Source organism: Diospyros lotus, chromosome 12, assembly GCF_014633365.1.
Source record: "Diospyros lotus cultivar Yz01 chromosome 12, ASM1463336v1, whole genome shotgun sequence".
NCBI lineage: Eukaryota > Viridiplantae > Streptophyta > Magnoliopsida > Ericales > Ebenaceae > Diospyros > Diospyros lotus.
In genome coordinates, this window is record NC_068349.1 from 7,664,281 (window position 1) to 7,681,957 (window position 17,677).

Genomic DNA, 17,677 nt, shown 5'->3' on the forward strand with positions numbered 1-17,677 from the left:
GGATACCTTCTTCTTTTTCTTATCCCTTAACAATGATGATTGGGTGATCGATCAAATATTCAATTATTACTAAATGGACTTATCTTCTTTATTATCTCTCTAATACATGGATGATATTTATATAATTAATTAATTATTTAAAATTTTCTTTTTAAATTACTTATAATTTTTTTTCTCATTTACAAATTAACCCATATATTATATATTTAAGAGCAATTTAAAAAAAATCAAATATTATATATTTTTTAATATTATAGTTTTTAAAATATTTTTTTATTTTTAATAATAATCACATTAGAGAGAAAAGGTATTGTATTTTGGAAAAAAAAATTAACAGTTATTTTTTTACGACAAGAAAAAATGTGACATGGTTAATAAAATCAATCGGTTTATGTTATTTTTAAAAATATATAAATAATTAATGTCATTTTACTAGACTTTAAAAATGCCTTGTGTTTAATTAAATATATAAAAATATATAATTCAACAATGTAGATACGACAAGTCCAAAGAGAGTCTACCTAGAGCAGTGGCAGAGACTGAGTTGCATGGTGTTGTTTTTTTAGACAGAAAAACAAACAAGAAACAAAATCACAAGGAGCAAGAACAGGTAGGGTAGATCGTGAGTTCGTAAAAGACGATTGATCAGAAGTGTTCAACGGGGATGGGCGACGGCGAGGGTTTTGAAGAATGGGACGACGATTTCTTGGACCAACTCCTGCAAGTCGAGCAATTCGCCTTATCTGCAAACCCTACCCAGCCGCCCCCGCCGCAGGAGGACATCAGCTTTTCGCCTCCTCGGGAGTTGTCTCAGTGGAACGGAGACGCCGTCCAGAAGGACTTCCATCGGGCTTCCGGCGTTGTCCCCCATTCTCCCCCATCTCGTAATCCCAAGGAAGAAGAAATCCAGAGATTGACGGTTTCGGCTCTCTCTTGTTATTTATATGGCTTTCAACAATTTCTGTTCTTCTGTTTGGACTTTTTAGTGGATGATTTAAGTTGAAAGTGTATCTGATCGGAATGATATAATGAACTGTGGTTGCAGAGAGAGCTAGGTCGTGTTACGAAGGATCTCACTCGCCTGGTATGTATATGCACATTCATCCAAAGATGCACGAACATGTGACCGTAGCCTTTTTGTCGACGCGCTCTACTTCCATGTCTCTCATACTAAAGTTTTTTTTTTTTTGGATCGTTATACTAAAGTTCGAGTCTCCATTCCCCCCTTAGTTTTGGTGTGTGTGACTGGGGATGGCAATGGATGCCCCAATGGCAATGGGTTGTCCCAATTATCCATTTAAATTTAAAACAACTATAAAAATTGATATATAGACATAAGGCTTTTTTTAAAAAAAAAAAAAAATTGTATAAATGCTCAATGGGTCCCAATTACCCATTTAAAATTAAAACAAGTATAAAAATTAAGACATGGCATAAAACTTACTTGAAGATTTGTTAAAATAAGTATGTATAAATGGGCGACTCATTGCCATCCCATTTGACTATTTTCCGGTGCATGGACCATCGCCTACTTTATAAATGCTTTTCTTTGAGGGACCTTGATGTTATTCCTGTGCATTCTTCCTTACAAGTAAAGGCGATTTGAGTGGATCAAAGATATATAATTAGTACACAATGTAGTTGATGTATTAGATGGTATGCAGTTATCACTGTGAACGAATCAGATTTAAGATAAATATCCAAATTGCGTAAGGAGATGTAATTAAATTGTCATTTTGAAATTAAGTGGAAGTACATATCCCAATATTGAGTTTATGTCTGCAAGATGAGATGGATGACGGAGTTCCTCACTTAGACATAAAAACTAAATGAATAGTAAATGGAGTGTACGGTGGAGTTCCTCACTTAAACTCGCTTGTTGATGTAACTTGGAAGTACTAAAATATACTTGTTCATTGCCCATATAATTGAAACCCGGCCACATGATCACCATCATTTTGGTCTCTACTAGTTCAGGTAAGATGCGTGATTGGATAATTAGAGAGGGATGTAGGTATTATGTAATATCCCGTATCGAGCGATAAGAAGGATCGGAACAACTTACTCTGATGGATCTACGCGAACTTCCTAGGGGGGTCACCCATTCTTGGATTACCCCAGGTCAAGCACGCTTAACTTAGGAGTTATTTGCCAACATTCAACTCAAAAGATATTCAGTTGGTGTTATTTTCTTCCTTACTTATCCTCGATATATATTACTTTTCTCTAGGCTCTTGGGGCATTGCATATCATGTGATCACCACTGCTATAGAAGAACAATTGATGATTATGTGCATGGCATGACAAAGAAAGAATTCAATGTGATTTATAAAAAAAAAGAATGAAAGAACTTGGTGTGGGAAGTCCTTGCTATTCATCTGTTACTAGAGTGTAAGATGTACTTATCCCTAATATTAAAATTAAAAGTAAGATAATGTTGGAAACTTACAGGCCTTTATTTTTTTGCATAAAGTTTGTGGGGAATATTTTGCCATAGGGTAGTTTGAGACGTGCATTAATATCTTCTATGTGCCCTATGTTTGGATGATTATTTTTCTATGGTACTTGATCTAGAACTGAAATTCTATGTTTTCAGTGCCTCTCTACTTGATGTCTGGGGTGACTGGGTTCGCACAATTAACAACTTTAGGATGAAGGAGGAACCATTTGATTGAGAAGTGGAGTTTTTCTCTTTCATATAAGTGGTTATTGGGCATTTTTGATACTTATTTTAACTCATTTTTGGACTTTGAAATGACTGTCAAGTAAGAGTTATGCACGTGAGTGACGTATTTTCTTATGTATGTCAATATAACTTGCATGCAGCACCCTCTTAATGCCATTGTAATAGAAAAATTCTTACAAGACAAAATGATACTTGTTTTCTGACTAAAAATTGCAGCTAGCAACTTGCATGTCATCATCATTACATGATGACTTGTTCTGTCCTGGAGTGCATCAAGGCTTTCTGTTTACACTCATTGAATTTTGCATGAGAGTCTCCCCAATAAAATCATATTTCTACATGGTTTGTTATATTTACTGCTTATTTTCCATGGTTTCCTGATTTGCAAATACCCATAGTTTGTCTATCCAAAACTACTTCTACACGTTAATGGTTATGATTGTCCAGTTGTCTTCACTTCATACGCTCAAGTGATGATTTTTTCCAAACTTTCAGGAGCAAAATTGCTTACAACTCCGTAAGGATAGGGACGAGAAAGAAGAGCAACTTAAATCTGTATATGCACAGATTGAAGCAAAAGATGCAGAAGTTCAGTGTAGAAAGAGCAAAAACTTGTACGTAGAGTTTCTTTTGTTCCATATAATAGAAAATTGGAGCTTTGTTTTGCTTGAATCTAAGCATGGGGATTGGGATTGATTAAGAATTTATAGCTGTTAGGATGCTCTAAGAGTTTGCTTGTGTACTTCTGGTTTTTGTGCCAACAATGTTCCTTGTAGACTATTGTGTGGATACCCTTTCTCTGCACGTCAGATGTTCTCTTAGTAGTGCTTGACTTGATTTTTAATATTTAATAAAGCATAAATGTTGGAGAGAAGGTTGTAACTGATTGATCCCTTGATTTTTGGTGTAACAGTCCCTATTTACATATCATGGATTACTTGATTACTTAGTTGAGTACTTATTGTAAAGAGATGGGGAAAAGTGATAGTCTTGTCAAAGTAAGTTACTTTTTTAATAGCATCACATTTTGCTCTTCTATTTCTATGCTCAATCACTCAAATAATTGAAACATTCCTGAAGGATTTGCTTTGGGCTTGGAGATATGATGAGTTATAGTTTTGGTTGGTAAGCAGGAGAAAGTTCCTGGGCTTTTGGAAAATGGGTGTTAAGGAAGTAATGACCTCTTTCCTACTTAAATACGGTTCTCATAGGTAATGGTTTGGAGGTTGGCAACAAAGTAGGAGGACTTTGGGAAAGTCATCATAGTGAATTATCTTGGCACAACTAACAATATTGTGGGCAAAATGATGTGTCATATATAATGGGATATTGAGGAGAGATGTTCATTTAGAGTGAATGATTGATTAGGTTATGGGATGACATATGGTGTGGGCTAGGCATGTTATAGGTGTGAATAAAAGGGTTATTAGCTGTTATTATTATCATGGATAAAATTGTGTGTTGTATTGTTCTTTTTGCAAAGAAGAACTTGGTTTATTTGCTAGGTTGCTTCATGGGGTGTCTTTCATACTTCTTCTTCATAAACCTCTTGTCTTTTAAAAGCCAAAATTTGTTATTGAATAATTTTCCATCTTAACGTGATCATTGGACTATGATCAATTAGTCTAATCTTTCTTGATTTAACACTGATCTAATTGTCAGTGTTTTGGAAAGGATTCATCCAAATTTAGATACTTTCCTATTCTTGATTCTTTGTATCTTTGACCTTTCTTTTGTATCTTGTATAGCTTAGCTTTCCTTATTGGTAGTATATGTAATCTTTCCTATGTTGTACTCTAGTTCCCTATTAATAGGGGCTGTATCATTCATTTGAATATATGAAAAGAATTCTAATATGTTTTTTTACATGGTATCAGAGCCTTAACTTGTTCTTCCGACTCATCTATTGTGAGCCTTCATTGCCACAATTGACTTTTCTTGTTGTGTTTTTCCCTTGCTATTTTTTTCCTGTAATCCTATATCATGTTAGAAATTTCTGTAACAACTTCTCCCATCCCTGCTAGAGATGCTATACCGTTCGAGCAACCAAATGGTGGTGCTCCCGCTGGTGAGCTACTGGGGATGCATCACTTATATTGCCTGGATGAATGGTGGTGCTCCCGCTGGTGAGCTACCGGGGATGCATCACTTATATTGCCTGGATGAATGGCGAAAATTACCTCTAGTGGTCTCAATTGGTGAACATTCCTGAATGGTCATGGGAAAATCACTCACATTACTTGTCTAGCGCCCAAGCCTTTCGATCCAACGTTTGCTGCTTGGGATGTAGATGATTCAATGTTAATGTCATGGCTTTGGAGTTTGATGCTACTAGAGGTAAGCAAAAATTATATGTTTCTATCTATCTGTCACGAACCTAGGGTTCGTGATAGGTTAAAGAGGAATTGGGGAAGAAAATCAGATTGTAGGAGGGAGAAATCAGTAGTTAGAGGGAGAAAGAGAGGGAGAAATAGAGAACAGAAAAGAGAGAATAAGAAGAACGAGAGAGGAAGAATGGTAGAGGAAAGAAAATGAAATTTCAATTCAATAATTTTCAGCATACCCAACAAACCAATAGCAGTAGGCTTGTATAGGCATTACAAGCTCACTAACGGCCTAGCACATGCACCTCATGTGCTTCTAAAATATCTTCTAACTATTATTATAATACTATTACTATATTGCCCTTTACTTACTACTTGGGTCATGACAATTCCCCCTTACTTGAGAGAGTTCTTGTCCCCAAGAACTTACAACAATTTAACCATTACTCCTCAACCAATACCAACTCTCTCTAGCTTGGTTGTTCCTTCCTTTATCATTCCCTTTCTAGGCCGCTTCTTCTTTGTTCTTGGATACTCCTCGGCTGAAACCGAAATGATAATCAGTGCAATCAAAGCTGCATCTTCTTCCAAGGAGCGGCATACCATTTCCCGTGGGTTGGTGATAGCTACCAGATTAAGATAGCTTGTACCCATAGATTGAGGATCCAATATGATGCCAAATCCAGTCAATATATCATCATCTAGTGCCTTCATTGCATTTAGCTGCTTCTGGTCACAAGCAACAGCTGAAACTTGCAGTCCTTCAGCCTTCAATTGATGTTGCTCCTCAACCTCAAAATTTACAGCAACATTGTGGCACATTTTAGGATCAGATCTACACACCTTCACAACATTGGAAGATATTTCAGCTACAAGTAAGCCATCTTCATAGCAGTTCTCATCATCAATCTGATTTGTAGACTGATTCTCAACACAATTTTTAGTTTCTTTCTCTTGCAACATTTGGCCTAAACTGATGTCTTTGTAACCTCTCTTTACTTCTTCAAAATCATTGGTTACCCTTGACAAGTTTTCTTCAGTTCCAGCCAGTGGTTCTTTAGTCCCAACATGATTTATTGCTTGTTTAATAACTGAATTTTCATCCACCTGAGGAGACATATTCCCAACCTTAAGCTTGGTAGCTTGCAGCTCATTATCAACTGATCCAGGCTTCCCATCTGGTTTAAAATCATCTGGCAGCTCATCATTTCGGTTGGATGGGGCAGAATTTTCACTGCAATGTTGACCACGCTCTTGATTCCACCTTTCCTTCATTTCTGATTCATGCTCCAACTCTTCCATAAAATGATCAATGCTCCTTGCTTCCTTGTTTGCTCTTTCTTTTAGCTTCTCCTCTTGCTGCTCCATTCCAAGGAATTCCTCCTTGTTAAAGCTTCCGTGATAATTATCAAAATATTCCACTGGAAAGTTGTAATGATATTTCTTAATCAGTATCATCGCAAACTCTTGTAGCTTCTCGCAAAACATTCGACCGAATTCCTTGCACTTTTCATCAAACCCACTGCTGGTTCCTTTGTCCTTGTTGCTGCCAACAGAAAATGCAGCCTCCTTTAGCTGCCATTGAGGTTCCATTCCAGCTGAAAGTGAAGCATTCTGCTTCATGTATGCACTGTCTCCCCTAGCTTTACGAGTAGGACACCCAACTGGAAATGCAACCTTCTTTGGCTGCCATTGAGGTTCCATTCCAGCTGAAAGTGAAGCTTTCTTCTGCTGCAATTGAAGGCTCATATGCTCCATGTATGCGCTGCCTCCCCTAGCTTCACGAGTAGGACAACTTGAAGGCCAATAAACAAGAGCTTTGTACATCCTAAACCCCTCACTTCTCTTCAGCGTGTACCTCTCAACAGTCATCCTGAAGCTGATCCAAGAAGTGGCAAATTGCAGCCACTGTTCTGCTTCAAGATCAAGTTTATTGTAGCAGCGGAAGAAGTTGCACAGTTCCAGCAACTTGATTAGCCTCCTAGAATCCCTAGATCTCCATCAAAAGTGTGAATCAAGCGCTACAGTGGTCACCTTCACAACCGAAATCGCCGAAGTCACGGAACTAATTTAGATCGCTTGCTGATCCGGGTTTCTGTAATCGCCTTCAAATTCCGAGAGTCAAGCTCCTTGCATTGGAATCAATTGGCCAAGTCGTCTTCCAATTCCAAACCTCAAATATCAGCCGACGTTGAACTTAATTTCTGAGATTCAACCAGAAATTAATCAACTAATCAACAGAAAAAAGAGTAGAGAACTGACACAGGTAGGGGTTCGCCCAGCTGTAGGAAATCATGCTGGTAAGGAGTTCATCAGTTCTCTTGAAGATCGAACAGCCAGCGCTGGGTTACCACTTCAACTCCGGCTCACTGAAATCGTAGCCGCGGATGGACCTCCTGCTCGCCTCCAAGAAAATCGATCCACTCTTCCGCTTCTGTGGCTTACGGTTAATGAACGCCACCTCACCCACTGCTTCAAGAAGTCGCCCAGACTTAATTCGCCTCAAACGGAATCCGCAGAGATTTGGGTTGGCTTCGCCTTCAAGTCTGGAGCGTCACAACAACACTCCTTGCTGAAGTAGCTCTAGTACATGGTCAGATGAATAAATCGTCGGGAGCTTGTTTGAGAGTTGGTTTGGTTGCTTTGCTCTCGTTTCGGTAATGGAGGAAGAAGGGTGAAGCAACTGAAGAAGAAGGGTGAAGCAACCGAAGAAGGCCACTCGATTAACTCAAGCAGAAGGAGTCGACGACCAAGGAACTGCTCTCGCCTGGCATTTCCGAAGTCTGGTAGCAACTACAATGGGTTCAAGAAGTCGCTCAGATCCGCTTCTTACCGTCTGGGTCGAAATCACTGACCAATCAAAGCAGCAGTACCCCACAAAACTCCGGTTGGAATTCTCGATCAAAATCGCAACACCTAGCCGCGCCTACAGGAATTAATCGTTGGAAGTAATTTTACCGATCTTCAACTCGAATCACAACCACAACCAAGGATGGACTGCTTTGATACCATTTGTCACGAACCTAGGGTTCGTGATAAGTTAAAGAGGAATTGGGGAAGAAAATCAGATTTTAGGAGGGAGAAATCAGTAGTTAGAGGGAGAGATATTAAGGGAAAGAGAGGGAGAAATAGAGAATAGAAAAGAGAGAAGAAGAAGAACGAGAGAGGAAGAATGGTAGAGGAAAGAAAATGGAATTTCAATTCAATAATTTTCAGCATACCCAACAAACCAATAGTAGTAGGCTTATATAGGCATTACAAGCTCACTAACGGCCTAGCACATGCAACCTGTGTGCTTCTAAAATATCTTCTAACTATTATTATAATACTATTACTATATTGCCCTTTACTTACTACTTGGGTCATGACACTATCGTGAAGGATATTTGGGAGACAGTTAAGAAAACTTATTCTAAGGTGCAAGATGCATCGATTGTCTTTGAGATTAAAACAAAAATTAGTAGCACTAAGCAAGGGTCCTTGTTAGTAACTGATTACTACAATAGAATGAATGAATATTGACTTGAGTTGGATCATTATCAGGACATTAAAATGGTGTGTAGTGAAGATGCTGTCATTCTTACTTTTCTGCTTGAAAGAGATAGGATTGTAGAGTTCTTGGTTAGACTTAATCCTGAGTATGATTAAGTAAGGGTATAGATTCTTAGTAGAGAAAAATTCCCATCTTTAAATGAGGTGTTCTTTATAATTTGTTGTGAAGAACATCGGAGGATAGCTATGTTTAATAATCATAACCCAGAAAGGTCAGCTATGGTGTCCAACAAGGTGCAGGGATCTTGGACTAAGTCACAACAAGGAAGGGATATGTTTCACTCTAAGCAGCAGAATAAAGAAGGCTTATGGTGTTCATACTGTAAGAAGTCGAAACATACTAGAGAGACATGCTTTAAATTGTATGGGAAAGAAACTGTTTTAAACAAGATGGGAGGATTCAGAAACCTGCAGTCTAAGAATCAAGCAAAGGTTCACCTTGCAACTAAAGAGCAAAAGGAACCAACAGAAAAGGCTGATTCTATTGCCACCCCTGATCTGGGAGAATTGAATGCTGAAGAGATAAGGGAGCTGAAGTCTTTCCTACAGACCGTCCAAGGAGGATCATACTCTCTAGCCCAAACATGTATGTACTTTAATTATGAGTCCTCTATTGCCTCACCTACTGCTAAGAATGAGTTGTGGATCTTGGATTCTGGAACTATTGATCACATGACCTATGACCTGAATGTTTTTGCAACCTATAAATCAGTAGCTAGTTCCAAAACAATAGCTACTGTACTGGTCATACAGTTCCTATAGTTGGACAAGGAAGTGTGTTTTTAAATTTTTCTCTTTCTGTCCAATATGTGCTTCATGTGCCTAGCCTTTCTACCAACTTAATCTCAGTTCATCAGCTTACTAAAGACCTTAATTGCCGCGGCTTTTCTCCTCATACTCGTGTGTTTTAGGACCTAGACTCGGGGAAGATGATTGGTGTTGCTAAGGCACAAAATGGGCTATATTACTTACAGAGAGACTATGAGTTGTCTACAGGGGATAAACCTATTATGGCTTGTTCATCTCAACCTACCTCCGCCAAGACCGATGCCTGATGTTAGCACTTTCAATTAGGACATTCCCCTTTCAGCCTATTAAAGACTATGTTTCCTTCTCTATTTCAGGGTTTAGATATTATTGATTTTTATTGTGATGTGTGTGAGTTGTCTAAACATGATCGGGTATCTTATTCTATTAGTAATAAATTTCTTTCATGCCTTTTTCCTTGGTGCATTCTGATGTTTGGGGACCATCTAGAGTTCCCAATTGTTCCGGGGCTAGATGGTTCATCTCATTTGTTGATGTTTGCACACGGATGACTTGGGTGTATCTATTAAAGGATAAGGTAGCCATCTACAACATCCTACCATTATTTCACAAGATGATTTCCACTCAATTTGGGGTTCCTATTAGAAGATTTAGAACTGATTATGTAAGAGATTATTTTAATCAACATTTACATAAGTTCTTTGAGCAAGATGGTATCATCCACAAATCTTCTTGTGTTGATACTTCACAACAAAATGGAGTTACCGAAAGAAAAATGAGGTATTTACTTAATGTGACTCTAGCCCTGCTACATCAGTATCACGTTCCTAAATATTTTTTGAGCTAGGCAGTGTTAATTGCAACCTATCTTATTAACTAGGTTCCTTCTAAAGTGCTGAAAAATCTCAGTCCCTTCCAGTGTCTTTCATCTCACTTCCTTGAAATTGGCCTTCATGCTCCCCTTCCTCTCAAAGTGTTCGGGTGTGTGGCTTTTGTTCACATTTCTAAACACCGCAAGGATAAATTTGATCATAGAAAACTTAGGTGCATTTTTATTGGCTACTCTCCTATCCAAAAGGGCTATAAATGTTATCATCATTTCACTCCATTTTTTTTTGTGTCTAAGAATGTAACCTTTTTTGAAACTCAATCCTTTTTGGGGCCTTCCTTTTCTGGTCACCAGGGGGAGAGTTATTGGTGACCATGGGGATCATGGAAATCTTCCCATTTTGGACTTGGACCTTGGACAACAGCCAAACACTTCATCAGAATCTGCACCTAACTCACAGCCTAGTTTTGACTTATCTAACTTGCCTATACACCCTGTACCAGAGTCTTGGGATTTAGAAGAGTCATCATCACCACCTGGTGCATTCCCTCACCTAAGTTCTCCTCTTCTAGATCAACCATTGATGCCATCTCTTGTTAGGTTTAAGGGTTCGCCATATGTCTTCAGGAGAAGGGTTTAGCCTATTTCATAGTTCTGAAAGGCGCGAGGCGCAAAAGGTCCTGGAGCCTGAGGCGCGAGGCGCACGAGGCGAGGCGCGCCTTTGCGAAGCAAGGCGCACCTTTTAGGAAAAAAACTCAAAATCTTGTAAAATCATAAACAACTATCAAATTATCAATAATAACACATTCATATCATTCATGATTCATTATCTTCAAATTCTATAAACTAACAACATCAAAGTTAATTCATTCATCATGCAAATTCTAAACTAGAAACATCATCAAAGTTCAAACTTAAAGTCTTAAACTTTACCAAGTACCAATTATAATGCAAAGTTCTAAACAAACACATAAACATTACAAGTCCACAATCAATATAAAAAAGTTTTTTAATCAATCATCATCAAGGAGATCATCAACATCAAGGTCAATATCTTCATCATCCCCTTCAATCACCCCTTCATCTTCTTCTTCATCTCTCAATTCTTCTCCCTCTTCCAAGTCTTCATCATCTTCGGTCCCTGCCTCACTTTCCTCCTCTTCAATCTCTTGAGTTACTCGCCGCTTTGAAGTCGAAGCCGAAGTTGATCCTAATTGTGATCGAGTTTGTTTAGTTCTAAATTGATAACTAGGCTCTCCAACTCCTGCAGCCGCAGCAACATTACTCCATGGCAACCCATCCCCAATGTCATCTGGAAAAACAGTTTCATCATCTTTATCATTCTCCTCATCAAGTTTTCCAGTCAACCATTCATTGCTTTCATCAATGTCGGTCAATATGATAGGGTCAATGGTATCACGCATTTGATATCGACGCCTCAATGCTCTATTGTATTTCACAAACACCAAGTCGTTTAAACGAAGTTGATCAAGCCTGTTTCTTCGTTTAGTATGAAGCTGCAACAATTTATGCAAAAACATACTAAGAATAAGTTACATGAAACAAACCAACTACTAATAAAAATTGTAAGTGTATATGTACAATGCACTTATATTTTCAAACACACTCCAATTACGTTCACACCCAGATGAACTACAAGTCAAGCTAAGAATTTTAATTGCAAATTTTTGCAACGTGGGTGTTGACATTCCATATGAAGCCCACCATTCAGATGTCCAATAAAATTCATGGGTTAGTTATTATCTATTATCTAGAATGATTATATATATAATGTAATATATATATATGTACCCGGTGATTTCTCAGCTCTCTTTCTAATAGCCATATAGTTTCCAAAGAACCCATCTGCATTGTTATATATCGAAAGCTCAGCATCAATTTGGTCTTGAACCTTTATATCTGGATTTAACTTTCTAATGCATTCATATAAGCCATTCATGATCTCTGGATCTATATGTTCAGCCTTATAGAAATATTCTGGGTTCAAGTACCAACCAGCTGCGTGCAAGGGGCGATGAAGCTGAACATCCCATCGATTATCAATAATCTGAAAAATGGGTGCATACTTCTTTTCATCCCCATTAAAAGAGTTAGCAATCGCTTCTTTGGCCCTATCCATGGCCTCATATATGTATCCCATAGCAGGCTTCTTCTCACCATCCACTAAGCGCAATACACGCACCAATGGACCAGCCACCTTTAAAGCAAATACAACATTGTTCCAAAATGAAGGCATCAAAATCACTTCTACAACCTTTTTAGCCCCCGCTTCTTTTACCCACTTGCTTGTCATCCACTCCTCGGAGGTAAACATCCTTCTAAGGTTGCTTTTCAGACTATGCATCCTGCCCAAAGTGATAAAGGCAGTTGCAAACCGTGTTTTTGCAGGCCTCAACAACTCTTTCTTGTCAGTAAACCTTCTAAGCATGTTTACTAGACCCGAACGAGTATAGATATAGCTATTCACCATAACAGCTCTCTCAAATGTCTTCTTCATATTAGGCAACTTGAAAATATCTTCCAACATTAAATCCAAACAGTGCGCTGCACATGGTGTCCAAAACAACGTAGGATATTTTGCCTCCAAAAATCTTTCTGTTATTATTTAGAGTGAAATTAACAAGATATTAGTAAATAATAAATATCTAATGAATATTCAAATTGTTCTATTTATAAACATAATACAAATTACAAAAATGAATTTCATACCTGCTAAAACATTGTTTGAAGCACTATCGGTGACCACTTGTACCACATTTCTTACTCCAATCTTTTCCACACATTTACTTAATAATTGAAACATCTTTTCCCCAGTCTTTGAATAGCTAGAACCATCAACAGACTCCAAGAACATACTTCCTTTAGGAGAATTGACTAAAAAGTTAATCAATGTCCTTTCCCTCTTGTCTTTCCAGCCATCTGACAAAATGGAACATCCATATTTGGCCCACGCCTCTTCATGATCTTTCATCATTTCACGAGTGGCTTCCACCTCTTGTTTGAGAAGAGGAACCCTGACTTCATGGTAACTAGGCGACTTCACACCCGGACCATACTGACCAACTGCTTCTATAAATACTTTAAAACTGTCATATGTCACTGCATTGAATGGAATGCCTGCATCATACATCCATCGTGCAAAGCTTCTACAAACTCGAGCTCTTAACTCTTTTTTTGCAAAATCATGCTCACCCAACATTGTTTGCTTTCCTTTGCCCTTGCTTTTCAACACATTAACTTCTGGGTCTTTAAGAAAAACATCAAGTGGACCTTTTTGTGTTGGCCCTTTAACACTACCAATACTACCAGTACCGCTTCCACTTCTGGTAGATACATTGGGTCTTTTTCTACTTTGAGGCAGCGGCTCATCATCATCATCATCATACCCTTCACCAAATTGAATATCATCATCTAACGATGCTATATTTCGCTCATCCCTGTTATTTTTCTTCTTTTGCATGTACTCTCCAATCTCTTCTTTTACTGATGGAGGACATTTTGGACAAGCTTTAGTATTCCTAAAACCGCCCACAAGATGTTGTTTCGTCCGAAATATATCACCTTTTGTTACTTTACGACAAAATTTACATGTGGTGGTATTTCTATCATTAGGATCAGCTTTAAAATAATTCCATGCCGGGTCCGTTTTGGAAGTGGTTGACGACATTTATTGGGTTGTTGCAACACAGTTCCAATTTCATCAAAATTCTCCTAATTATAGAAATAAATTATAAAGACTTAAAAGCAAATTTCAGCAACCAGCTGCCAGCAAAATAAATTAAGCAAAAATGCAAGAAATAAACAAATAAAATACAACTAAAGAACTTACAATATGAAATTATGAATATAGGAGAAGATGTGGGCAGCGGCGGCGGTAGCTTTAGGCCCTTAGCAGCTTCAACTTGAAGAGCTCAAGAGCAGATGAGAAGAGGCGAGGAAGAGAGGAGAAGACCGTGGCGTGGGCAGACTCAGTAGAGGAGAATAGAAGAAAGGGTGCAGCTGGAGACTGGAGAGGAAGATCGAGCAAGCAGCGAGCTGGAGAGGAGAGGAAGAGAGGAGGCAGGCGCGGCAGAGAGGAAGAGGAGGATCGGGCTGGGGCTGGAGAGAAAGAGAGGAGGGGGTCGCAGCTGGAGAGGAGAGGAAGAAGAAGATCGGGCGAGGGCGAGCTGGAGAGAAGAGGAAGAGAGGAGGCAGGCGCGGCCGCGCGGTTAGGGCTAGAGAGGAAGAGGAAGAATGGAAGATCGGGGGAGGGCGAGCGAGCAGCGAGTTGGGAGGAGAGGCAAGCACGGTAGATGCTATAGTCGGGAGGAGTGAGGAGCGAGCAGCGAGCTGGAGAGGAGAGGCAAGCGCGGCTGGATGCAGTCGGGAGGAGAGGCAAGCGCGATTGGGCTGCAAGATTTAAGTAAAAAACCTCAGTTTCATGAGGCACGCCTAGGCGCGCAAGGCGAGGGCCTCGCCAAAACCGCCTCGCCTTGGCCAAGGCGAGGCGCCAAACTGGCGCCTTAAGGCGCCTCGCGCCTAGGCGCGCCTTTGATAACTATGGCCTATTTCGTGTGCTAAGCAGGGATCGACATTTATTCCAAGGCGTATTGAACCACCTCAGTCTCCTTTTCATTCCAACGCCATTCACAATGATTTGGATTTACCTATTTTTGTTAGAAAAGGAGTTAGAAACTGCACGCAACATCCCAAGGCCAATTATATCTCCTATCATCGTCTTTCATCCAAACATAAGAGTTTCTTGTCCTCTCTTGATGCCATAACCATTCCAAAGATAGTAGATGAGGCATTACAGGACTAGAATTGGATACATGCCATGCAAGAAGAGATGAGAGCCTTGGAGAGGAATCAAACATAGGAGATGGTGCCTAAACCATAAGAGATTCAACTTGTAGGCTGCAAATGGGTGTTTAATGTGAAGTATAATACATATGGTACATTGGAAAGGTATAAAGGCTTAGTTGGTTGCTAAAGGATACACACAAACTTATGAAATTGATTATTTAGAGACATTTGCACCAGTGGCAAAAATGACCATTGTCCGAATACTTATATCTCTGGCTAGTTGTTGTGGTTGGGAGTTAATGCAATTTGATATGAAAAATGCTTTCCTACATGGTGATCTATTATGAGGCCGCCTCCAGGGTTCACTAGAGACCTATTAGACAAGGTATGTACGTTGAAAAAGGCTTTCTATGGGCTGAAGCAACCTTCAAGAGCCTAGTTTGACAAGTTTTCTAAGGCTATAAGACAAATAGAATTTCAACAAAGTAGAGGAGATCATACGCTTTTTATTAAACATTCTAAGAAGGGTAAGTTGACAGCTTTATTTGTGTATTTGGATGATATTATAGTCACTGGAAATGATGTTAAGGAGCAGTAGGACCTAAAGGAAAATTTGGCTGGAGCTTTTGAAAGATCTTGGTAAGCTCAAGTATTTCTTGGGCATAGAAGTAGCTTACTCTAAGGAAGACATCTTCCTCTCTCAAAGGAAGTATACCATGGATTTGTTGAAAGAAACCGGGTTGCTAGAAGGCAGAATAGCTAGTACTCTAGTGGAACCAAACCTCAAATTAGGGGGAAGATCTCATTGCCAACCAGTAGACAAAGGAAGGTACCAAAGGTTGGTGGACCGTTTAATCTATTTATCCCATACAAGACCTGACATTGCTTTTGCTGTTAGCTTGGTGAGCCTATTTATGCATAGTCCAATTGAAGAACATATGCAAGCAATGAGAAGGATCTTGTACTATCTAATGGCAACACCTGGAAAAGGGCTTTTGTTTAAATTAGGGGAAAATTTGGCAATTACTGGATACATAGATGCTGATTATGGGGGTTCTCTTGTGGATAGAAAGTCTACTATAAGTTATTGTGTGTTCTTAGGAGGAAATTTAGTGTCATGGAGAAGTAAAAAACAAAGTATAGTAGCTCAGTCCAGTGCAGAAGTTGAATTTCGGGCTATGGTTCTTGGTCTATGTGAATTGTTGTGGCTAAGGATTGTCTTGGATGATTTGCAGATTCCTAGTCATGGTCCAATCAAACTGTTTTGTGACAACTGATCAGCTATCTACATTGCACATAATCCAGTGCAACATGATCGCACAAACCATGTTGAGATTGATCGACATTTATAAAAGAAAAATTAGAGACTGGGTGATTTGTATACCTTTTGTTTTTTCGAAAAATCAGTTAGCTGATTTATTGACAAAGGGTCTGCCTATCAAGAGATTTGAAGAGCTTATAGGCAATCTGGGAATGATAGAAATTAATTCACCAGCATGAGGGGGAGTGTTGATTGATTCACGAGATCATTGGTGTAAAGATGAGAAGATTTAGAGAGATCTAGGGCACAAGAGAAATAAAAGAACAATCTCCAAGATGAATAATATTTCCAGCAACTTATAATGAAGCTCGCTGAGCTTATATACAAACGCATCTAACTGCTAACAGAACAATTAATACAGCAAGCGCTATAAAAGCATAACAGAATAACAACTAATTATTCTAACATAATAGGCGCTCAAGTAATCTCTTCAACAATTGGGATCATTGGACTATGATCAATTAGTCTAATCTTTCTTGATTTAACACTGATCTAATTGTCAGTGTTTTGGAAAGGATTCATCCAGATTTAGATACTTTCCTATTCTTGATTCTTTGACCTTTCTTTTGTATCTTGTATGGCTTAGCTTTCCTTATTGGTACTACATGTAATCTTCCTATGTTGTACTCTAGTTCCCTATTAATAGGGGCTGTATCATTCATTCGAATATATGAAAAGAATTTTAATCTGTTTTTCTACATAATGTAATTTCAATACTCTTTGTAGAGATAAAGATATGGTTTCCATTCTTCAGAGAACCATCTGTTTTGCATTTGAGTGCTGTCTTGGGCCGGGGAGGGGGGGGGGGGGGGGGTGATATTAGAAGTCTGGAGGAAATTGTGATGTAGTTAAAGGTTGATTTATCAAGATAATCTTTGTTGCATCCCCATATTGAAGGGGTTACCAGTTAAGGTCATTACTGATATCAACCATTTCTCTACAAATCAGTTTTATTTTTTCAGTTCTGTGCTTGAACATATTTCCTTATGAAAGTAACTATTATTTACTGCATTAGTGTAGCGAGATACTCGTCTTTTTATGTCATCTTAGGGTGAGGAGAGCTTATAAACTGTAATTACATTTCATCCAAATAATGTTTAACCATGAACCAGATGACCAGCCTAGTGGGATAAAGGTTTGATGTTTTGTTGTTGATTAAGATCTCACCACACTCAGCACCTTGTTTGGTGTCAGATTGAACATGGATTCTTAAGATAATACAGCCTGTTGTTGATACATCAACTAAGACTTGCATTTTGGTAATACAAGATCAGACATTTCAAGTCAAATCCAGAATCAATTGAGTTAGGTGGCTCATTAGCAACCTAAAACCTGAACATGCCATTAAATTCTTATTCTCTAATACAGTTGTCAAAGATGCGCCCAAGGCA

General features: G+C 38.7%; 1 protein-coding gene across 1 annotated transcript in view; it reads left to right on the forward strand.

Annotated features, from left to right (window-relative positions):
* The first annotated feature begins 516 nt into the window (after positions 1–516).
* LOC127786474 (protein SENSITIVE TO UV 2) overlaps positions 517–17,677 on the forward strand; it is a 40,645-nt gene continuing 23,484 nt past the window's right edge. The window contains exons 1-3 of the mRNA XM_052313893.1: positions 517–919; positions 1,046–1,084; positions 3,182–3,300. Coding sequence (XP_052169853.1) covers positions 665–919; positions 1,046–1,084; positions 3,182–3,300 — 413 coding nt within the window. The 5' untranslated portion in view covers positions 517–664. The remainder of the gene's footprint in view (positions 920–1,045; positions 1,085–3,181; positions 3,301–17,677) is intronic.